General features: G+C 45.5%; 1 protein-coding gene across 10 annotated transcripts in view; it reads right to left on the bottom strand.

Moving 5' to 3' along the window:
- Positions 1–25,167, bottom strand: part of DLG2 (discs large MAGUK scaffold protein 2) — a 1,057,900-nt gene that overhangs the window by 145,396 nt on the left and 887,337 nt on the right. For all 10 annotated transcript variants that reach the window (XM_087721030.1, XM_087721029.1, XM_087721034.1 and 7 more), the window contains one exon: positions 18,812–18,914. In XM_087721030.1, the coding sequence (XP_087577156.1) occupies positions 18,812–18,914 (103 nt within the window). The remainder of the gene's footprint in view (positions 1–18,811; positions 18,915–25,167) is intronic.

A 25,167-nucleotide genomic window follows, 5' to 3' on the forward strand; every position in this document is an offset into this window, starting at 1 on the left:
GATGCACGCATGCACAGAGCAGTTAGAAGAGGTGAGCAACAAAGGACAAGAAGTCGACTTGGGAAGCAAAGCACATGTGGATGCTGAATGGTCCCTCCTGGCTGGGGAATAAATAGAAGGAAAGCGGAGTGGTTATCGTAGGAGACAACAGTTCATATTTCTGAAGATTTTGCTCATTGCATTTTGTGCCACAAAGACTGCTTGCCAGAACTTAATCTGCAGCCTTTCGACTGTGTGAGCTCACGACCTTGCAATTATAGCAAGGAACTGATAAGGTCTGTACTTCCATCCATTGTTTCTTGTCTTGTCTTCTGGTGCTTCGGAGAATAGTTTGACTCCCTCTTCTTTGTGGCAACCCCTGAGATATTGGAAGACTGCTATCATATCAGCCTTAGCCAGTGGTGAAACTGTTTACTAACAGTTCTGTGGGTGTGGCTTGGTAGGTGTGGCAGGGGAAGGATACTGCAAAATCTCCATTCCCTCCTCACTCCAAGGGAAAGATACTGCAAAATCTGCATTCCCACCACACTCCAGTGAGGAGACACAGTACCACCACCTCCCAAAATATCAAGGAAAGGTAATTTGGACAAGTTAATTTTGTAGCCATCTGTGTTTTGACAGTCAAAGTGGTCAAAGAGGAAGAGAAGGAGGAGGAGGGGGGGAAGAAGGAGGAGGAATGGGAAAGAAGAGGAGGAGGAGGAGGAAAAGAAGGAGGAGGGGGAAAGAAGAAGAGGAGGAGGAGGAGAAGGAGGAGGAGAGAAAAAGAAAGAGGAGGGGGAAAGAAGAAAAGGAAGAGGAGAAGGAGGAAAAGAAGGAGGAGGTGTAGAAGGAGAAAGAGAAGAAGAGAAGGAGGAGGCGGATGAGTAGGAAAAGAGAAGAAGAAAAGGAAGAGGAGGAGGAGGAGGAAAAGGAGGAGGTGGAGTAGAAGGAGAAAGAGAAGAAGAAAAGGAGGAGGGGGAGGGGGAGGGGGAGGAGGAGGAGGAGGAGGAGGAGGAGATCTTGGCCTTTTGTAGCTGAGGAGGGAAATCTATCCTTATCTACTTGGAAGTGTACATATTACGTCTTCTGTGTCTGAAAAATAATCCAGACGGATTCAGGGAGTCCTTGACTATACAGCCATTTGTTTAGTGATCATCTGAGGTTAACAACAGCATTGAAAAAAGCGACGTAACAACCAGTCCTCGCACTTAAAACCCTACAGTCACCACAGTTACATAATCTAAATTTGGGAGATTGACAACTTGTTTGTATTTCTAACGATTGCAACATCCCGGGGGTTATGTGATCACCAGCTGGCTTCCGACAAGCAAAGTTAAGGGGAAATTCACTTAATGACTACATGATTCACTTAACAACTGCAGTAATTCACTTTGGCAACATGGCAAACAAGGACATAAAACCAGGTGTGATTCAGTTAAGGGCTGCCTTCTGCTCCCAGTTATGATTCTAAGCTGATTATCTATATTTAATATAGCGAAATAAAATGGGAGCCAAACCCAATTACCATTTATTTTCTTTGACTGACTGGAAAGTCATATTTGGGCCGTAGTAATAATTTATCCTGCATCCTAGTCATGTATTATGCAAAAGTTGCAGATATCAGTAGAGCAGTGACAGCAATAATTCAGTGATGAATGAGTCTGTAGAATAGATTTACCGTACATACACATCTAAAATGGCAAGTGATCTAGAGACAACCTACACATAAGTTTTACTAGTTGAAAATTAAAGAAGAAGAAGAAGAAGAGGAGGAGGAGGAGGAGGAGGAGGAGGAGGAGGAGGAGGAGGAGGGGCAAGGAGAGGCGAGGGCAAGGAGGGGGGAGGGTGAGGGGAGGAGGGGAAGAATAAGAGGAGGAGGAGGAGGAGAAAGAAGAAGGAGGAGGAGGAGGTAGTAGGGGAGGAGGAGGGAGGAGGAGGAAGGAGAAGAGGTGGTGGTGTGGAGGAAGAGAAGGAGGAGGAGAAGAAGAAGGAGGAGGAGGAGGAAAAGAAGGAGGAGGGGAAAGAAGAAGAAGAGGAGGAGAAGGAGGAGGAGAGAAAAAGAAAGAGGAGGGGGAAAGAAGAAAAGGAGGAGGAGAAGGAGGAGGTGGAGGAGAAGGAGAAAGAGAAGAAGAAAAGGAGGAGGAGGTAGTAGGGGAGGAGGAGGGAGGAGGAGGAAGAAGAAGAGGTGGTGGGGTGGAGGAAGAGAAGGAGGAGGAGGAGAGACGGAGGAGGAGGGGCAAGGAGAGGTGGGGGCAAGGAGGGGGAGGGGAGGAGGGGAAGAATAAGAGGAGGAGGAGAAAGAAGAAGGAGGAGGAGGAGGTAGTAGGGGAGGAGGAGGAGGAGAAGAAGAAGAAGGAGGAGGAGGAGGAGGAGGAGGAGGAGGAGGAGGAGAAGAAGAAGAAGAAGAAGAAGAAGAAGAAGAAGAAGAAGAAGAAGAAGAAGAAGAAGAAGAAGAAGAAGAAGAAGAAGAAGAAGAAGAAGAACAACAACAACTATGATTACCTTCTGCTTAGTTAGCATTGAGAAAGAAAAACCAGGACTCAGGTCAACTACCTGGAACATTTCGAACATTACATGCAAATCTTGCTCAGTATAGAAATCCAAATTAAATCATTCTTGACCAATGGAAGTCCAACCTTTTCTTGAACCCTAACAGGCTCTTTAGGAAATAATAGTTCTATCAAACTTCTCTTACTCCTAGGATATTTTTCCTACAATTCAATTGGAATCCGAGACCATGACGTTGTGCCTTGCATTCTGGGACCTCTCAAAAGACCTCTTTTGACCTTCTGCCCTGCAATTTGCTTTCAGATATTTGATGAATGACATCTTTCTTCTTCTTCTTCTTCTTCTTCTTCTTCTTCTTCTTCTTCTTCTTCTTCTTCTTCTTCTTCTTCTTCTTCTTCTTCTTCTTCTTCTTCTTCTTCCTCCTCCTCCTCCTCCTCCTCCTCCTCCTCCTCCTCCTCCTCCTCCTCCTCCTCCTCCTCCTCCTCCTTCTTGGAAGGCTGATCACGGCCAGGTCTGTCAATCTTTCAAAACAGGTCCATAAATTAGACTCATCCCTCTTCCGTTCCGGCATTGCTTTTGACATCCAGATGGTTAGAGAAGATCCTTCGGCTTCTCCTGACAGCTCTTGATAGCATCTGTCCCACGGCAGCCCGTGGTGTCAAAGGGGAAGAGCATCTCTGCAGCATCTACGAGTTTCATTAGCGCAGGGTGGGTCTAACGGAGCCCTGTCTTTTAAATCATCAATAAATGTGCTAATGAATGACACAGAGACAACAATATCTTCTTGGAATAAGGAATGGCCCTAAAGCTTCCTTGGGAGGAAATGAGATTTCTTTCTTTCTTTTTTAAAAAGGCTGCGTCTAAAAATAATCGCACCCAACTGTACTTGAATAAACAAGAGTGAAGATGAGCAAGACTGACAGGGTCATCCTTGGGAAATCAACAGGAAAGTACAGGATAGCCTCGGCATTTCAGCTCCAATGTTTTTCGACTCCAGCGGTCACAACTTCCAGAGGCAAGCTGCTCCACTGATGAATTGTTCTAACTGTCCGGAAATTTCTCCTTAGTTCTAGGTCGCTTCTCTCCTTGTTTAGTTCCCACCCATTGTTTCCTCTTTAGGAAATAATAGTTCTATCAAACTTCTCTTACTTCTAGGAGAAACCAGGACTCAGGTCAACTACCTGGAACATCTCAAACGTTACATGCAAATCTTGCTCAGTATAGAAATCCAAATTAAATCATTCTTGACCAATGGAAGTCCAACCTTTTCTTGAACCCTAGCAGGCTCTTTAGGAAATAATAGTTCTATCAAACTTCTCTTTACTCCTAGGATATTTTTCCTACAATTCAATCAGAATCCGAGACCATGACGTTGTGCCTTGCATTCTGGGACCTCTCAAAAGACCTCTTTTGACCTTCTGCCCTGCAATTTGCTTTCAGATATTTGACGAATGACATCAAATCCCCTTTCTTCTTCTTCTTCTTCTTCTTCTTCTTCTTCTTCTTCTTCTTCTTCTTCTTCTTCTCCTCCTCCTCCTCCTCCTCCCTCCTCCTCCTCCTCCTCTTCTTCTTCTTCTTCTTCTTCTTCTTCTCCTCCTTCTTCTTCTTTTTGTTTGGAAGGCTGATCACAGCCAGGTCTGTCAATCTTGATAGAGCCGAGGTGGCGCAGTGGTTAAATGCAGCACTGCAGGCTACTTCAGCTGACTGCAGTTCTGCAATTCTGCAGTTCGGCTGTTCAAATCTCACCGGCTCAGGGTTGACTCAGCCTTCCATCCTTCCGAGGTGGGTAAAATGAGGAGCCGGATTGTTGTTGGGGGCGATATGCTGACTCTGTAAACCGCTTAGAGAGGGCTGAAAGCCCAATGAAGCGGTATATAAGTCTAACTGCTATTGCTATTGCTATAAACGTGGGTAGTTCTCGATAACAAAATAATTATATTTGCATTTGCTGCAAAGAAAATTGGAAGCTTCTTTATATTTTTTTCCTTTTTTATCTCTCTTTTTCATCTCTTCTTTTTGCACTTTTGTCATTCCTTTGACCCCTTTCTTTTCCTTTCTTCTTTTCCTTACTTCTTATTAGTTTTTACCATCTTAAAAAAAAACAACCACCCTCTCAATAAACTTTATCATTCATTTCATGAATGATATATTTGCTCTACGGTGCCATCTAGAGGCCTTGCATTAGAACAACCAGGCTTTAAAAGGAACCCCCCCCCTCCCTTGAGTTTTATAAATCAGTGGTCTCCAACCTTGGCAACTTTAAGACTTGTGGACTTCAACTCCCAGAGTTCCTCAGCCAGCCCAGGTCTTAAAGTTGCCAAGGTTGGAGACCACTGCTATAAATCAATTTCAATCCTCAACGGCTAACTTTGCTCCTGGATATTTTGGTTATTTGGAATTATAGTATGTTTCTTATTAAATATACAAAGCCTCAACATCTTTTGTGTGTGTGACCAAAACCAAATGCATAGGAGGTATGATGACGGTAAGGTGTATAAATATCTGAGTTAAAATACTTGAGTTAATATGAATTATGCTCGATGACTGTGGAAGAGATGCACGAAAGCCTTTTGTAACCAACTGGCACACTTTCTACAGTATGTAAAAAAGGAAGATTTTATGTGCTGTGTTTGTTTTGAAAAATAAAAATAAACTTTAATTTAAAAAAAAACTAGATGCAGTATTCCAGGTGTGGCCTTACTAAGGTTTTATAAAGTAATAGTTCATGTCCTCTTGATTCCATCCCTCTGTTAATGCAATCTAGGATTGCATTGGCTTTTTTGGCTGCTGCCGGCTAGCTAATATTTAAGTGACCGTCCACTAGGACTCCAAGGTCCCTCTCACTGTTTTTGAGCCAGGTTTCACCTGATCTGTACTTGAACTTTTGTTTTCCCCTTGGCCTTAAGTGCTTGTTCTGATGTAAGCACGAAGCAGAGTCCTAGCAATAGCAGTTAGACTTATATACCGCTTCATAGGGCTTTCAGCCCTCTCTAAGCGGTTTACAGAGTCAGCATATTGCCCCCAACAACATATTGTCCCCAACAACAATCCGGGTCCTCATTTTACCCACCTCGGAAGGATGGAAGGCTGAGTCAACCCTGAGCCGGTGAGATTTGAACAGCCGAACTGCAGAACTGCAGTCAGCTGAAGTAGCCTGCAGTGCTGCATTTAACCACTGCGCCACCTCGGATCCTGGTCCCAACAAACCCCCTTTTATTCAACGAATGTGAATTCCTCTCACTTGCCTTCACCAAAGGCCTGATAAACAGTCTTTCAAAGGTGAATTGATGACCACAGACCTTATCTAGCTTGGAAAGCTGCCATGTCAATATTTTCCAAACGAGGTGCTGTGCAAGGGAAGACTGGGCCCAGAGTCTCTGAGATTCATGGACAGATCTTCACACTCCTGAAACGAATCTAATGAGTGAATGAACGAATTGTTTTCTGAAAAAGCCCCCTCCCCTTTCGCTCCTCTTTTATGTCCTATGGGAGGGGCCAATCACCTTCCACCTGTGGCTTTACTCCCAAGTCATGCACACACTGGGAACAGGCTCCAGCTGTTCTTCTGCCTCACTGATCTCTTACTCTGAAGGCAGTTGATAACTGTTAGACGGCCCTGGCCCCCTCTCTGCCTCCGACACAGAGCCCTCATCGGAGCCTTCCCCAGACTCCAGGACTGGCCCAGGTTCCTCCCCAACCCTCCTCACTATCCGAATCTGCTGCCAGCTCTGGTGGGTGCGGGTGGGCCACAACAGTGCTTTTCTATACAATACAACACAATGTTGGATTTATCTTCTAAAAAGTGAAAGATGGCATTGGATATTACAAACTTGACACCTATCCCAAGCCAGGCCCTCAAGCAGACGATTAAACAGCAATGTGGTTCCTTTGGCAACCGTGAACAAGGTACCAGCATGTGTTTGTCACAAAGGCATTCCCCCAGATTAACCTCATCTGCCTTTGTTTTGAGAGAAATACAGGCTTAAAAGGTTGGGGAAGCGGTACGACATTTAGAAAAAAAGCATTTGGCATGAGAGTCTCATCCATAACACCGTAAAATATGGGGTAGCTTTTACAACCGCTAGAAGCATTAATAACGGGATGATTCGGAAAGCATTTGCAAACGATCCCCGCACCAACTTACAAAGCAGTGGAGAGTCCTAGAGATTTTTCATGGCCCCTGCGGTAATCTATATTTTGATTAATGAAGGCTTTAAGTGTACGATAAATGGATGAAGGCTTAAATGGATGAAGGTTTAAATGGATGAAGATTTAAATAGATGAAGGTTTAAATGGATGATGGTTTAAATGGATGAAGTTTTCGAGGGTACCATAATCACATCCTCGGATGGTATAAAGTTAATGCTGGATGAGTTAGAGGCTATTCTGGAAGGCAAAGGGAAGATTTAAAAAGATTTAGGCAGCTATTAAACATGGGGCGTAGGCAGTGATGGGATTCAAGCAATTTAACAACAGGTTCTCCCTAATGACCAGCTGGGTAGGCATGGATGGGGGAGTCATGTGACTGAGGGGCCAACTTGACGTCACTCCTGAGTGACGGGCAAGGTGGGTCAAAGTGGCAGTGGTGATGGCCGGAGCCTTAGTGCTGGGAGGAGAGGGGCAAGGGGTGTGGCCAGCTGGTTTGCCAAACTGTGCAAAAAGTTAACAAACAGTTTGGCTGAACCGGTGTGAACTGGCTGAATATCACCATGGGGCCTCTCTCTCTCCTTCCCCTCTCCTTCCCACCCCTCTACCTCCCTCCCTCCTTCCCTCTCTCTGTCCCTCTTCCTTCCTCTCTGCCCCTCTCCTTTCCACCTCTCTCCTTCCCTCTCTCTATCTTTCTTCCTTCCTCTCTGCCCCTCTTCCTCCTTCCCTTCTCCTTCCCACCTCTCTCCTTCCCTCTCTCTATCGCTCTTCCTTCCTCTCTGCCCCGCTACCTCCATTTTACTGAAGGGAGAGGGCAGAACGGAGGCAGGTTAATTCCACTGGTTAATTGTTCCACTGGTTAATTGTTCTCACTGTCAGGAAATTTCTCCTTAGTTTTAAGTTGCTTCTCTCCTTGATTAGTTTCCACCCATTGCTTCTTGTTCTGCCCTCGGGTGCCTTGGAGAATAGTTTGACTCCCTCGTCTTTGTGGCAACCCCTGAAATATTGGAAGACTGCTGTCATGTCGATATGTCTTGGTCTTGCAAATGTTCTTGTTATCAGGCCTGCAACCATCTTTTCTTTTGGATCTTTGGCCTTCTATTCTTCTACTATGCATTTTCTATTATGGGAAAATGGGGGGGAGGGATTGTACGGAGTTAGATGCTATGCAGCCATAACAACATTCTTTCTAGAAAGCCAAGGCCATCCTTTGTCTTTGCACCTCTGCACCTGACTGGAACTGGATGGGCGGAACTGCCAGCGTGGAAGATTGGACCATGGGATGGACTTGTGGGTGTGGGGGCAAGATCTTGAACTTTCAACTGGGTGGGGAAAACCGGGAAGCTTTCAGATTTGGGGTTTCCCCAGATGTGCCAACATGGCTCTCTTCATAAATTGGAACTTTGAGCAATACTTTGCCTTGGATTTTGATTTACTTTTGGATGCTCTTTGGAACCCTGACGTTTGTGTTTATAGCACTATCGCGCCTGATGTCCCTCAAAACTGTAAGGCTCCTGCAAGGATGAAGTAAGAACCAGGATAATACCAGGGTAATCTACCCAAACACAATGGCAATCAAGGACGAGCTTTCCTTTGCAGATTTGGTGAAACAGGGCATTCATTTGCAAGCTGTAATATTTGATGGATCGGCTGCTTCCTTCCTGCAGAGATGCTGCATTGCAGCATACAAGCAGAACACAAAGCCCTGGATACTCTCTTCTTGGGCATGAGAAGGTTGTGTGCATGGGGGGGCTCGGGGGTTTCTGAGTCCTATCCTATAGCAATCTTGAGTTTCCCATGTTGCCGTGTCCACTTGCTCTATCTTAGAGGAAATTCTGATTTTCAGTTGAGAGAAAGCCTTTCTTGGAGGCAGACCAGACCCAGTCGGATTCTGCTATGTCACTCAGGCAGCAAGGCATGGACTGTCTTGCTCCAAAAGGCCCCCTACGTGCTCTGATTCATCTCCTGCGATCTCCTGGGGATTCATAGCTAGCAGCCAAAGATTCTCCTTCCTACCTTCCTTGATCTTCCTTCCCTCCCCTTCTCCCTCCACCTTTCCTTTCTCCATTCTCCTCCCTTCCTTTCTTCTTTATTCCCTCCCTCCCCTTCTCCCTTCCTTGATCCTCCCACCCCTCCCTTTCTCCCTTCTCCTCCCTCTCCCTTCTTTCTCTCTTCTCCTTCCTTTCTTGATCCTCCCCCCTTTCTTTCTCCCTTCCTTTCTCCCTCCACCTTTCCTTTCTCCCTTCTCCTCCCTCTCCCTTCTTTCTCTCTTCTCCTTCCTTCCTTCCTCCCTCATCCTTCCTTCCTTGATCCTCCCTTCCTTTCTTCCTCCACCCTTCCTTCCTTCCTCATCATACTTCATTGAGGGAAGGAAAACTCTTAAGAGCATAAAAAGAGTTTTTTTAATTAAACCAAATCCAATAATTTGTTTCCTGCAGCAGCTAGCTAAGTCAATGTTTCTCAATCAAGTTGCTTCGCTCCTTGATTAGTTTCCACCCATTGCTTCTTGTTCTACCCTCAGGTGCCCAGGAGAATAGTTTGACTCCCTCTTCTTTGTGGCAGCCCCTGAGATATTGGAAGACTGCTATCATGTCTCCCCTAGTCCTTCTTTCTATTAAACTAGACATACCCAGTTCCTGCAACCGTTCTTCGTATGTTTTAATCTCCACTCCCTTAAATCCTCTTTTTTGCTCTTCTCTCCACTCTTTCTAGAGTCTCTACATCTTTTCTACATCTTGGCGACCAAAACTGAATGCAGGATTCCAAGTGTGGCCTTACCAAGGCCTTATAAAGTGGTATTAACGCTTCACGTGATCTTGATTCTATCCCTCTGTTGATGCAGCCTAGAACTGTGTTGGCTTTTTTGGCGGCTGCTGCACACGGCTGGCTCCTATTTAAATGGTTCTCCACTAGGACTCCAAGATCCCTCTCACCGTTACTACTATTGAGCAAGGTACCACCTATACTGTACCTGTGCATTTCGTTTTTGTTGCCTAAATGTAGAACCTTACTCTTTTCACCATTGAATCTCATTTTATTAGATAGTGTCCAATGTTCAAGTTTGTCAAGATCCTTCTGTGTCTTAAGCCTGTCTTCTGAAGTGTTGGCTATTCCTGCCAGCTTGGTGTCATCTGCACATTTGATGAGTTCCCCATTTATTCCCTCATCCAAATCATTGATGAAGATGTTGAAGAGTACTGGGCCCAAAACAGAGCCTTGGGGTACTCCACTGCATACTTCCCTCCATGAAGATGCAGTTCTATTGAGGACTACACGTTGAGTGTGGTCGGGCAGCCAGTTATGAATCCATCTGGTGGTGATGCTGTCCAACCCACATTCTTCTACTTTATCTAGTAGTAGGTTATGGTCTACCTTATCAATACCTTACTGAAGTCCAAGTAAACTATATCAATGGCATTCCTCTGGTCCACTAATTTTGTCACTTTGTCAAAGAATGCAATAAGATTAGCCTGGCATGATCTGTTTTTGACAAACCCATGTTGGCTTTTGGCTATTACTTTGTTTACTTCTAGGTGTTTGCTAATTGGTAGCTTGATTATCTTTTCCAGAATCTTTCCTGGTATTGAGGTCAGGCTGATAGGTCTGTAGTTTCCTGGATCTATTTTTCCCCTTTTTTGAAGATGGGAACCACATCAGATCTTTTCCAGTCCTCTGGTAGTTCCCCGGTGCTCCAGGATCTCCGAAAGATATAGTTCAGTGGTTCTGAGATCTCGTCTGCCAGTTCCTTCAGAACCCTGGGGTGTAATCCGTCCAGTCCTGGTGATTTGAAATTTCATTTCTTTCATTTACTCTTTGAAAAATATCACTTGAGAAATCACTTGAAAAAGGGCCAGGAGAATTTTGATATATTAATGTTGAGTGCTCAAAAAGAAAAGTCTATTTCCTCCCACTCTTTCTATGACCTTTACTAAGACTTCATTTCCTGAACACACAAACACACACACACCCCTCTATCTATCTATCCATCTATTTCTCTATCTCTATCATCTCTCTCTCTCTCTCTCTCGCTATCTATCTATCTATTTATCTATCATCTATCTCTATATCATCTATCTATCTATCATCTATCCATCCATCTATCCATCTATCTATCTATTTATCTATCTATCTATCTATCTATCTATCTATCTATCTATCTATCTATCATCTATTTCTCTCTCTCTCTCTCTCTCTCTCTCTCTCTCTCTATCTATTTCTCTATCATCTATCTATCTATCTATCTATCTATCTATCTATCTATCTATCTATCTATCTATGTATCATCTATTTCTCTATCTCTATCATCTATCTATCATCTATCTATTTATCTATCTCTATATATCATCTATCTATCTATCTATCTATCTATCTATCTATCTATCTATCTATCTATCTATCCATCCATCCATCCATCTATCTATTTATCATCTATTTCTCTATATCTATCTATCTATCTATCTATCTATCTATCTATCTATCTATCTATCTATCTATCTATCTATCTATCTATCTATCTATCTCTCTATCATCTATCTATCTATCTATCTATCTATCTATCTATCTATCATCTATTTCTCTATCTCTATCATCTATCTATCTATCTATCTATCTATCTATCTATCTATCTATCCATCCATCCATCCATCCATCCATCCATCCATCCATCCATCTATTTATCATCTATTTCTCTATCATCTATCATCTATCTATCTATCTATCTATCTATCTATCTATCTATCTATCTATCTATCATCTATCTATCATCTATTTCTCTATCTCTATCATCTGTCTATCTGTCTATCTATCTATCTATCTATCTATCTATCTATCTATCTATCTATCTATCTATCTCCATATTTATCATCTATCTATCATCTATATCTACCATCTATCCATCCATCCATCCATCCATCCATCCATCCATCCATCCATCCATCCATCCATTATCAATAATCTATCTCTCAATAAAAGGGGCCAAGATTGGCAGGGGAAACAGAAGCGGGGACAGCTCCTGCCCCCAGTTTGAGTAAGGCTGAGTTTCTTTGTTTATAACATCTGTACAGTTCCCCCCCCCATCTTGAACCATTTATCAGAGCAAAGGGGGGGGGGAATGTCATCCACCGTTACCTCCAAACTTTGCAATCGAAGGCTTTGGCTCCAGTTGCGATGCAGACCTGATGGAAGGCATTTCACAGGTGCTCACCGGAACGGAAAGATCAGGATTTATACGGGTGGATCTAGGACATGTTTATTCTCGAGTTATGACCCATAAAACTTTAAATAATGCTCTGAACAAGTTTTTTGAGCCGTAGCCAGGAGACCATTTAATTCTTTTTTGGGGGGTGGGGAGTGTCCTGGGAGGGAGTTGAATAATTTGATATGACATCAAATATAACTCAGTTCCTTCGGTGATGAGATATGACAGCTTCACGTAAGGACGGCAGTTTGGGATTTAGCCACTGAGGGAGAACTTTGAAGTCAATAAAAGTCACCTTCTTTTCTTTTATACAAGAAGCACATATGGACGATGGTTTGTGCAACCAGGAGCATCTTCTGTTTTTCTTCCGCTCGATTGTGTCTGATTTTTGGAAACTGTCTGGCAAGTCCCTGCAGTTTTCTTGGCACGTTTTTTTCAGAAGTAGTTTGCCATTGTCTCCTTCTTAGGGTTGAGAGAAAGACCCAACTGGCCTTTGTGCCTAAGATGGGAGTAGAATTCACAGTCTCCCATTTTCCAGCCTGGTGCTTTAACCACTACGCCAAACTGGCTCCCAGGAGCATCCGTAGGGAGGTCACAAATGGGAGCTGTGATAATGTTTGGAACCAGAGGCACTGGAGAAGTATCAGACAAATGGCTAATCCAACATCTTCTTAAAAACTTCCAGTGTTGGAGCATTCACAATTTCTGGAGACAAGTTGTCCAGTGGGTTAATTGTTCGGTCAGAAAATGTCTCCTAAGGCCCAGGTTGCTTCTCTCCTTGGTTAGTTTCCATCATTTGCTTCTTGTCCTGCCTTTGGATGCTTTGGATAATAGCTCAACTCTCATCTCCACCAAACTGGCTCTCATATTATCTCATATAATTTTGCCGTATCAAAATTATAATCTGAAAGGATTCGTGTTGGGGGCTGGAGACCTTTAAATGTGTATCTTCTCTTCTTATTCCTAACCCCCAAAAGCAATTAATCTCTTGTGGACATCCTTACCTTCAGAATAGAATAAGAATAAGAATAGGATAGAATATAGAATATAGAATATAGAATATAGAATATAGAATATAGAATATAGAATATAGAATATAGAATATAGAATATAGAATATAGAATATAGAATATAGAATATAGAATATAGAATATAGAATATAGAATATAGAATATAGAATAAAAAGAATAGAATAGAATAGAAAATAGAATAGAAAATAGAATAGAAAATAGGATAGGATAGGATAACAGAGTTGGAAGGAACCTCAAGGGTCTTCTAGTCCAACCCCCTGCTCAGGCAGGAAACCCTACACCACTTCAGACAAATGGTTATCCAACGTCTTCTTAAAAACCTCCAGTGTTGGAGCATTCACAACTTCTGGTGGCAAGTTGTTCCCCAGGTTAATTGTTCTAACTGTCACGAAATTTATCCTTATTTCTAGGTTGCTTCTCTCCTTGATTAGTTTCCACCCATTGCTTCTTGTTCTACCCTCAGGTGCCTTGGAGAATAGCTTGACTCCCTCTTCTTTGTGGCAACCCCTGAGATATTGGAAGAGTGCTGATCATGTCTCCCCTAGTCCTTCTTTTCGTTAAACTAGACATCATGAAAACACACAAAATGGCAGCTGTGACTTTAAGTTTGTGGTCACTAACTTGCCACAATTAATTTACATTAATTCTTACTCCTGTTGGTAAGAATGGATGTAAATCTTCCCTACCAGCAGGGGTGGTATTCACTTACTTTCCCTACCGGTTTGCAGACATGAGGGTGTGCCCGTCGACACATGCAGATGGCTGTCCGCGCATGCGCTTTGCAAGCTTGCACACATGCGCGCGACTTGAAAATGTGCCTAAATAGGACGGCATGGAGCTAGGGCGGGCGGGCGGGGTCATCCACGATTTTCACTAGCGGTTTGGGCGGACCAGTCCAAACTGGCTGAATACCCCCTCTGTCTACCAAGGATCTGAGGGCAAGACAAGGAATAACGGATGAAAATGTGTTAAAGAGAGCACCCACCTTGAATTAAGGAGAAATTAATGAGAACAATTAATCAGTGGGATAGCTTGCCTCCAGAGGTTGTGGGTGCTCCATCGCCAGAGGTTTTCAAGAAGAGACTGGACAGCCCCTCGTCAGAAATGGTATAGAGCATCTTGAGCAGTGTGTTGGACTAGAAGACCTCCAAGGTCCCCTCCAACTCTGTTATTCCCTTTTCTATCGTCTCCTTCCCAGCTGTTATCAGAGTATATCTTAAGTTAGGCTAACAGTTTCTTAGATCTGGCAAGATTCTGTCTATAGGTAAAGACATTAATCTTAAGTAACTCCATGTCGTGTTTGGTTATTGAAGCCCAATAGATACTTGTTTGAAACTTGGCTTTTCCTCAAAACTCTGGGTTAGGTCACTGTTGTGGCCCAGCAGGGGCCGTTGGAACTGCTACCAGACTCCGAGGGGCCCTATGAGTCGGCTTTGGTGGATGTGGAGGACCCTGGACAGGGTTCCGACTCCGAGCAGGGTGCAGAGAGGCTGGTTGGCCATCAGGAGGTGCCTGAGCCTTGGACCAGTGGGGAGGAGATAAGGGAGTGTGATCTGGACATCAGCAGTGGGGAGGAGCCAAGGGTGTTGTTCCTGGATGCCCGGCACCGGAGAGCTAATAGGCGTAAGGAACAATTACACAATTACAGGAGGTAATTGCACTCAGCTGGTGGTAATTAGGGTCCTCTCCAGACTATAAAAGGACTGCTTGTGCACACGCCCCTTTTGCAGAAGTCAACGCAGGAACTAATGTCGAAGAACATTATTGTGAGCTTGGCAGGCTAGATTGCTGCCACGGCTTATCTGTGCTGGATTGCTGCCCAAGCTTGTCTGTGCCGGTTTGCTGCCAAGGACCTGTCTGTCTGTTAATTAAATGCCATAACTTATCTTTGGCTCGGAGTGTGTGTTGGTGTGGGACGAGGGGGGTCAGAACAGGTCACGATCATGGCTTGTTTTAGCCATGATGCGTGTTTCCTGTGTGACATCCTTTTCTGTTTATTTTGTTCACTTTAGATCTGGACTGGTTTGAATAATACATCACTCAGATGGCTTTGACTAAAGGTGGCCTTATAAATTTAAAACTGTAATGACAGTACTTCTCTAACTAAAAGTTAGATGACTAAAATATAAATCACAGGCAGTGACAGACTCTCTGTAACCTAATCCCCTCCTGAAATAAAATAGTGCCTACCACGTTAAGATGTGACATATCAGTAGGTTCAACTGCTCTGTGTCCTAAATAATTTCCCTGGCTTGTTTGCACTTGGTGATTTACATCTTTACACAAGTCAAAGTTATTCAAAGGTTGGAATCCTTTTGTGATTTATTCCTTGAGACACTAATAAAGTCATGCACACCGACATTTTCAACCGAAAGTTTACTAGATGGATTGACCTCCTCCTTCCTTGAGTTTTTTATCTTCTGTACACAAAAGAAAGAATATCTTGATATGGCTCGAGGGAACAGATGTAAACATACATGCCTTACTGCTATCAGCGTACAACGAAACAGATAATAACTAAAGACAACAGCGGGTTACAGTAGCCTGGGAAACTACAGTGCAAAGAAAAGAATTCTAATGTTACAGAATACAGAATAAAATAAAAATAATAGAGTTGGAAGGGCCTTGGAGGTCTTCTAGTCCAACCCCCTGCATAGGCAGGAAACCCTACACCACTTCAGACAAATGGTTATCCAACATCTTCTTAAAAACTTCCAGTGTTCGAGCATTCACAACTTCTGGAGGCAAGTTGTTCCACTGATTAATTGTTCTAATTGTCAGGAAATGTCTCCTTAGTTCTAAGTTGCTTCTCTCCTTGATTAATTCCCATCCATTGCTTCTTGTCCTGCCTACTAATGCTTTGGAGAATAGGGTGACCCTCATCTTCTTAGTGGCAGCCTTTCAAATATTGGAAGGCTGCTGTGGCCTTTGAACTCTGGTGCTGGAGAAGACTCCTGCGAGTCCCTTGGACTGCAAGGTGATCAAACCGGTCAGTCCTAGAGGAGATCAACCCTGGCTGCTCTTTAGAAGGCCAGATCCTGAAGATGAAACTCTAATACTTTGGCCACCTAATGAGAAGGAAGGACTCCCTGGAGAAGAGCCTAATGCTGGGAACGATTGAGGGCAAAAGAAGAAGGGGGCGACAGAGAATGAGATAGATGGATGGAGTCAACGAAGCAGTAGGCATGAGCTTAAATGGACTCCAGAGGATAGTAGACGACAGGAAGGCCTGGAGGAACATTGTCCATGGGTCACGATGAGTTGGACACAACTTTACGACTAACAACAACATCATATCTCCCCTGGTCCTTCTTTTCTTTAGACTAGCCATCCCAATTCCTGCAATTATTCATCTTATGTTTTAATCTCCAGCCCCCTAATCATTTTTGTTGCTCTTCTCTGTGCTTTTTCCCAAAGTCTCAACATTATTTTTAAATATTGTGGTGACCAAAACTGGACACAGTGTTCTAACTGAGGTATTAAGTAAAGGTAAACGTTCCCCCCACACATGTGCTAATTATTCCCGACTCTAGGGGGCAGTGCTCATCCCCGTTTCAAAGCTGAAGAGCAAGCGCTGTCCGAAGACGTCTCCATGGTCATGTGGCCTGACTGTTTAGTTGGCATGACTAAACACCGAAGGCACATGGAACGCTGTGACCTTCCCACCAAAGATGGTCCCTGTTTTTCTACTTGCATTTTTACGTGCTTTCGAACTGCTAGGTTGGCAGAAGCCAGGACAAGTCACGGGAGCTCACTTCGTTGCGCAATGCTAGGGATTTGAACCACCGAACTGCTGACCTTTCTGATCGACAAGTTCAGCCTCTTAGCCCCTGCGTTCCTTAAGTGTGGTCTTACCAAGGCATTACAAAGTGGCATTAACCCTTCACATATTCTTGATTCTTGATCAGTGACCTTGCCTCCAGTCTCCTCCCCATGAGACAAACGAGAAACGTGTCCAAACCAAGAAAATAAAGGCAAGCAGATAAGCTCGGTTGGCAAATGCTTGGAAAGCCCTCCCTTTGAGGTGGCAAGTAGGACATCCCATCACTACTTGCAGAACCAACCCAAAGTCTTCATGGTCCATGTTGAAAAACCTGGGAACCTAATCTTGGTAGGTGGTTCGAAGCCTCACCTGATCGCTCAGGCATTTAATGCAAATTATAGTGGACCAGGTTTGCAGAGTTAGCAATAGCAGTTAGACTTATATACCACTTCATAGGGCTTTCAGCCCTCTCTAAGCGGTTTACAGAGTCAGCATATCGTCCCCAACAACAATCCGGGTCCTCATTTTAGCCACCTCGGAAGGATGGAAGGCTGAGTCAACCCTGAGCCGGTGAGATTTGAACCGCTGAACTGCAGAACTGCAGTCAGCTGAAGTGGCCTGCAGTGCTGCATTTAACCACTGCGCCACCTCGGCTCTTAGCATCAACTCCAGCTGAGTGACTACACTACACCATCAGCAATGCCATGGAACCAAAAGAGCTGCTGTCCGTGGTGCTGATTAGGTTGCCTTTATAATAGCTACCCAAAGGTGCTTCTTCCAAAAAGCAACTGGAATTCCTTGGTTGAAAAAACGTTTTGCTTCTCCTCCAAGAAGATTCTTCAGTTCAGTCCAGGGGTGTCAAACTCATGGGCCAAATCCGACCTGCAGGGTGCTTAGATCAGGCCCATGGGGAACACCCTGGAAACGGAAGGACCGGCCTGCATTGCCTCTGCCAACAAAAACGAAGCTCGGGAGGGCCGTGTGTGGCTCTCTCAGGCTCTGTTTTCAGCCGTTTTCCGCTGGCAGAGGGTTGTTTCAGGGTTCCGATGGATGCCCTAATTAAATCATGAGCCTCGAGCCAAGCTTCAAAAGGAATCCAGTTATTTATTAGGAGCTACCTGTCCGCACCTATCCAAGTGAAGCCACCTATCCAAGTGAAGAGCCGAGGTGGCGCAGTGGTTAGGGTGCAGTACTGCAGGCCACTTCAGCTGACTGTTATCTGCAGTTCAGCGGTTCCAATCTCACCGGCTCAAGGTTGACTCAGCCTTCCATCCTTCCGAGGTGGGTGAAATGAGGACCCAGACTGTGGGGGCGATATGCTGACTCTGTAAACCGCTTAGAGAGGGCTGAAAGCCCTATGAAGCGGTATATAAGTCCAACTGCTATAACTGCTATTGCTCTGACCGCATGTTGTAAAAACTTGGCTGTTCCGGCAGGCCTGGGGCTGCTGACCTCACTGTTGAGGTCCAGCCCCGATTGGAATGAATGTATGAGGTGTTGCTGTTTTTAAATTGTTTCTTTTTTCGTTATGTGTTTTTTCTCTTTATTTTTTTGTAAGCCGCCCGGAGTCCTTCGGGATTGGGCGGCATATAAATGTGTTTAATAAATAAAATAAATAAAAATGTAATTTACAGCCCAATTACGACCCTCTTTCCCCCCTCCTGGGAATACAGCCTTGAGAAATGGAATGTGTTTCTGGTTGTGGCTGCCATGCTGTCCTGCCAGTGCCCCTCCCCCTTCTGTCTATGGCAACTTGAGAGCAGGCCAGGGATGCTTTGCGAGTTGACAGGCTTTAGGAGGCCATTACAGCCAAAAACTGGGTCCTCAGGCACCCTCGACAAGTGTGATGTCAAGCTGGCCATGCCCACCCTAGCCACACCCACCCCGGTCCCTCGAGGTCAAGCACAACCCTGATGCAGCCCTCAATGAAATAGAGTTTGACACCCCTGGGCTATCCATTGATTGAAACCTTATGAAACACAATCACTGACAGACAACCAGTAGTAATACTTCACCTAACATTAATAACTTAATTCCTTCCCGGAAAAGCTTTCAAAGCCAGCAGACAATACGAAGGAGGAAGGCAGAGATAACGTTGAAACAAACAGGTTGGGTGTTTGAAAGATGATCTCTTCATGCCCACCCCCCACCCCCATGGCAAAGATTTGTATGTTGGTCTTAGCCTACCTTCAGGCTGGTATTGTGCTATAATGGTCACCACCTGGCCCGCTCCTTTGAGGGCCGCGGCCGCTTGTTCATGTGTAGCACCACGAAGATCAATCCCGTTGACCTGCAGGGGAAGGAGGAAAGCCAACAGCGTGTAACTTAATTTCCATCATCCAAATATGGAGCTCGCCTGAGAAGCATGTTTTCCCCCTTAAACATGACACTCATTTTCAAATCTCTTGTGGCCCGTTAGCCGCCGGCCTCTCCAGCAGCTGAATCACAGGAAGAGGAGGTGTGGGAATCAGGGTCAGCATCAAGGCAACTGAGAGCTCCGAGGGGGAAGAGGGAATGGAGCTGGCAGAGAGAGAGAGACAGAGGCGGAGCCTGGGCCGTCCGTCAGCCCTCAGATGGAGAGTCAACAGCCCCCAGGTCTGGAGGTGGGTGAGGAGGAAGAGGAGGAACAGCTGGGTCCAGTGCCTGATGCATGGATGCACAGAAGTCAGAGGAGAGGAGAGCAGTGGAAATCTATGGGCTGGTCCTTGGGACAGAAGAGCCACCGCTGCTAGCGAAGCCCCACCCTAGCTCTGGGGATAAAAGGCAGGGGGCGGAGATGAATAGATGTGGCAGAGGAGAGGAGAGCATTGGAAATCTATGGGCCGGCACTTGGGACGGAAGAGCCACCGCTGCTAGTGAAGCCCCACCCTAGCTCTGGGGATAAAAGGCAAGAGGTGGAGATGAATAGATGTGGCAGAGGAGAAGAGAGCAGTGGAAATCTATGGGCTGGTCCTTGGGACGGAAGAGCCACCGCTGCTAGCGAAGCCCCACCTTAGCTCTGGGGATAAAAGGCAAGAGGTGGAGATGAATAGATGTGGCAGAGGAGAGGAGAGCATTGGAAATCTATGGGCCGGTCCTTGGGACGGAAGAGCCACCGCTGCTAGTGAAGCCCCACCTTAGCTCTGGGGATAAAAGGCAGGGGGCAGAGATGAATAGATGTGGCAGAGGAGAGGAGAGCAGTGGAAATCTATGGGCCGGTCCTTGGGACAGAAGAGCCACCACTGCTAATGAAGCACTACCTAGCCCTGGGGATAAAAGGCAGGGGGTAGAGATGAATAGAGGTGGCAGAGGAGAGGAGAGCAGTGGAAATCTATGGGCCGGTCCTTGGAATGGAAGAGCCACCACTGCTAATGAAGCGCTACCTAGCTCTGGGGATAAAAGGCAGGGGGTGGAGATGAATAGATGTGGCAGAGAACTATTCATCTCCCTGCCAGATGGACTTGTTCGCCTGCGTTGAGAGAGAAACTTTTTCCCGGGTCTGCCGGCACTCCTAATCAAGGAATCTTTTGAGTTCCCTTCAGAGGGTTTCTCATGTTTGGGGAACTGGGTCAGAACAAAATCCTTCTGTTAACCACCTGTTCTTATATGTAGCATGTAGAAAATCCACAAACCGTTCCCAGGTTCTTATACAGCGGTCTAGCCTGTTATCTCCTATCCAAGCAATTAATTTCGCCAGCTCTGCTAACTCGATCGATTTCAAAATCCATTCCTCAACTCTCGGCATCCCTTTTTCTTTCCGGTGTTTGGCGAGTACCATCCTCGCAGCCATGCTTCACCATGTGAAGGAATAGCATCCCAAATTGTTTTTCAATTGAATTATATTAAAAAGTTCTCTGCGTTATTAAGGCTTCCTGTTCCCTATGAGTAACCAATATTATGCTGCCACCTTGTGGAATTTAAGGGGATTTATAAGCTTTATGGAGTAAAATCTATTCTAGCAATAGCACTTAGCAACAGTTCTTAGACCTACATATATACCGCTTTATAGTGCTTTTACAGCCCTCTCTTGGCGGTTTACAGAGTCAGCATATTGCCCCTCCAACAATCGGGGTCCTCATTTTACCCACCTCGGAAGGATGGAAGGCTGAGTCAACCTTGAGCCTGGTTAGATTTGAACTGCCGAATTGCAGTCAGCCGGCAGTCAGCAGAAGTACTGCACTCCATCCATTGCGCCACCTCGGTTCCTAATGATTATACATAGTTCTTGACTTACGACAATTCCTTGAACGAATGGATGATAGTCTTGCCTCCTCTCACATTGTGATCATGTGAAGTCCTTTCTTCACAACTCATATGGTCCTGAGGTGATGATGGTCACCAAGAGAGCCGGAATTCACATTGCTGGGCAAAACGGTCATATGAGAGCAGCTTTATGGCTGCACTGCTCTTTAGCAATGCAAATTTGAGTCTCAATCACTGTCATAACCGAAGGACTATCTCTATTATGCAGCTGTCCATGGTGCTGAAGGAGCACTTGACTTCAAGGTTTCCAGAACTTAGAATTATAGAAGGTTTTTATTTTTGATTGGCCCACACTCAACACACATACGGTACTTGACTCTCCTCTGAAGGTGTGGTTACTAATAGAAGTGGACCCTCTGTTGGCTATTTTTGCATCTTTTATCTTTTGACAAGGCAATCTGCCTCCCCCACTCCATGGGGATGTTCAGCGCAGAAGAAGGATAAGCAGAGTCACAGGGTAGGGTGGTGGAGTCAAGAGGGAAATCAGCTTGGGATCGTTACATTCCCACAAGCAGTCGAAGTCCAATCCCTCTTGAATTATTTTAACTCATATCAAGCACCAATTTAGTGTGGAGTGTTGTGGCCGAGCAGGAGACGTTGGAGCTGCCACCAGACTCCGACAGCGAGGGGCCCTATGAGTCGGCTCTGGAGGACCCTGGACAAGGTTCCGACTCCGAGCAGGGCGCAGAGAGGCTGGTTGGCCACCAGGAGGCGCCTGAGCCTTGGACCAGTGTGGAAGAGACAAGGGAGTGTGATCGTGACTCCATGCATTGGAGCAGTGGGGAGGAGCCAAGGGAGTTGGTCCTGGATGCCCAGCAACGGAGAGCTAATAGGCGTAAGGCACAGTTACGCAGTTACAGGAGATAACTGCACTCAGCTGGTGGTAATTAGGCTCCTCTCAAGACTATAAAAGGAATGATTGTGCACATGCCCCTTTGCAGGAGTCAACGTATTCACTAAAGCTGGAGAACTTTCGTGGCTAGCTTGGCAGGCTGGATTGCTGCCAAGGTTAGTCTGTGCTGGGTTGCTGCCAAAGTCTGGATTGTGCTGGCTTGCTGCCAAGGTCATGTCTGTGTGTTAATAAATCCTTGAAGTATCTTTGTCTCGGCGTGCTTTGGTGTAGGATGAGGGCGGTCAGAACAGTGGACCATTAGTTTAATCAAGGAAACTATCAAGAAGAGCAGCGGCGGGTTTCACATTTTGTTGCCACCAGTTCGCCACCCGTGTGCACGCCCAGTTCACAGGTGCATGTGCCACTTCCGCACATGCGATTTGCTTGTGCATGCGCCTTCCACGCATGCGCCTGGCCTCAGAAAGGTGCCAAATAGGATGGCATAGAGCCGGGGCTGGTGGCTGGGTCCACCCGCAATTTCCACTACTAGTTTGGACAAACCAGTCTTAACTGGCTGAATAACCATCAGGAGAGACCAATCTACAACTAAAGAAAAGTTACATGAGAAAACAATGAATCAGTGGAGTGACTTTGCCTTCAGAAGTTGTGGGTGCTCCATCACTGGAGGTTTTGAAGAAGAGCCTGGACAGCCACTTGTCCAGAATGGTATTGGGTCTCCCGCTTGAGCAGCGTTGGACTAGAAGACCCCCTCGTTCCCTTCCAGTTCTGTTATATGAGCCGAGGTGGCGCAGTGGTTAGGGTGCAGTACTGCAGACCACTTCAGCTGACTGTTATCTGCAGTTCAGCGGTTCTAATCTCACCGGCTCAAGGTTGACTCAGCCTTCCATCCTTCCAAGATGGGTGAAATGAGGACCCAGGATTGTTGTTGGGGGCGATATGCTAACTCTGTAAACCGCTTAGAGAGGACTGAAAGCCCTATGAAGCGGTATATAAGTCTAACTGCTATTGCTATTGCTATTGCTATTCTGTTATAAATGGACTATATTCTTGGGTAAGCAATAAATCAGCTTCATTGGAACTTAATGTGCGGTCCAGAATTTTCACACCAATAAGGATGTGTGCAAAATAAACATGTGTCCCAGTGATTGCAACCTTTCTAAGGATAGAGTTGACCTTTAAGCAGCTTGCGGAGGATCTATGTCTCCCCAAATAGCAAACAAACAGGTCAGTACGAAGCAAAACTTTATTAAAATGGAATAAATGAGGTAGACGGCTTCTCCTGATGATTTTATCATTTCCCACGGTCCTGATTAAAGCTACAGTTTGGCAGCTACTCGTACAGGCCCTGGAGGGTGTAATATAGCCCTTGGCCCCCAGAGGGCGCACCCGCAATGAAACTTTGTAATGTAATGTTGATGCTTTTTTAAATTGATAAATCTAATGCAGTTTCGGATATGGTTGAGTGCTGCAAGAAGAAGGGATTAGTGTGATCTCTTAGAACAGAACAGAACAGAACAAAATGACAGAATTGGAAGGGACCTTGTAGGTCTTCTAGTCCAACCTCCTGCTCCCACAGGAGACCTTATACCAGTGATGGCAAACCTTTTTGGCACCAAGTGCTGAAAAGGGAGCGCACTAGAGGTGGGTTCCTACCGGTTCCTACCGGTTCGGCCAAGTAGGTAGTAACCTGGCTGGCCACGCCCTCAAACCAGTTCTATCAGCCATCTTGTTTTTTTGCCCCCTGCACATGCGCAGGAACAATTTTTTTAGTACTGTGCATGCACGCATAGCACACATCAAGCATGCCTGGGCCCAAAGTGTTTGCACGTCTGAAGCACATCTCTGAATGAACTGGTTGTAGCAGAAGCCGGAACGCACCGCTGGAGCGCACACATGCTCATCTGAGCTGAAACCCAGAAGAGGAGCTGCCCAGGGTGCATGCGCGTGCCTGAAAATGAACTTCTGGTTTCCGGCACACACATGCATGCCAGTCAGCTAATCTTTCGGCTTCTGGCACACACGGGTGAATGATGATCAGCTGGCCAGCATGCATGTGCGTGCCGGAAAATGGAAGGCCAGTTCTTCCACTTTCCAGCACTGTTGTCCGCACGGCCAGCTGATCATCATGCGTGCATGCGCATCAGAAACCCAGAAGAGAAACGGGCGATGCCAGGCATGTGCCAGGCGACATGGCTCCGCTTGCCACTTCGGGCATGCGTGCCATAGGTCCTGTACCATTTCAGACAAATGGATGTCCAATCACTTCTTTTAAAACCTCCAATGATGGAACATCCACAACTTCTGGAGGCGAGTTGTTCCACTGATTAATTGTTCTAACTGTCAGGAAATTTCTCCTTAGTTCTAAGTTGCTTCTCTCCTTGATTAGCTTCCACCCATTGCTTCTTGTTCTGCCCTCAGGTGCTTTGGAGAATAGCTTGACTCTTTTCCCTTTGTAGCAGATAAATGGCGTCTCCTGATTATTATTTTATAATTTCCCACGGTCCTAATTAATGCTACAGTTTGGCAGCTACTTGTACAGGCCCCTGGAGGGTGTAATATAGCCCTTAGCCTCCAGACGGCACACTCACAATGAAACTTTGTAATGTAAGGTTGATGCTTTTCTTCCTTGATAAATCTAATGCAATTTAGGATGTGGTTGACCGGTGCAAAAAGAAGGAATGAGTGTGGCCTCTTAGTTCCAAGGATCGAGGAAATAGAACAGCTAAAAGCGTGAAGCTTCCGGACACACGAGACGTTATCGCGAAGCGCTTTCCTGAAGTACCTTAATTAATAGATTCCTGGCAGGAATGCGATGATTAATCCATTCATCACATAGGAGCATCTGTGGTGTGCAAACTGCAGGAATCATCCACTACTTTGTTCTGCAAACCTTACCCCCAACGGATTCATCTGTTTCTGTTCCTTCTCCGTATTGGCCTTTCATCCCGCAAGCTGCTGATAGTTTTTTTTTGACAGACATTTCAGCTACGCTGCTGCCTGCTGATGTGTTACTCTCGTGCATCTTGATCAACTTTGATTCACAGATTAACAGAGTTGGAAAGGACCTTGTAGGCTATCTAGTCTAACCTCCCTGCCCCAAGCAGAGACACTACATCATTTCTGACAGATGGCACTCCAAGTCTCTTCATGGAAGCCTCCTCCAGGGATGAAGCTCCCGCAACTTCTGAAGGCAGATTCTGTTCCATTGGTTGATTGTTCTCACTGTTAGAAAGTTTCTCCTTGTTTGGCATCTTAGCAATAGCAATAGCAGTTAGACTTATATACCGCTTCATAGGGCTTTCAGCCCTCTCTAAGCGGTTTACAGAGTCAGCATATCGCCCCCACAGTCTGGGTCCTCATTTCACCCACCTCGGAAGGATGGAAGGCTGAGTCAACCTTGAGGCCGGTGAGATTTGAACCGCTGAACTGCAGATAACAGTCAGCTGAA

This window comes from Thamnophis sirtalis, unplaced genomic scaffold, assembly GCF_051295495.1.
Source record: "Thamnophis sirtalis isolate CommonGarterSnake01/CBP01778 unplaced genomic scaffold, rThaSir2_p1.2 scaffold_8, whole genome shotgun sequence".
NCBI classification, from domain to species: Eukaryota; Metazoa; Chordata; class Lepidosauria; order Squamata; family Natricidae; genus Thamnophis; species Thamnophis sirtalis.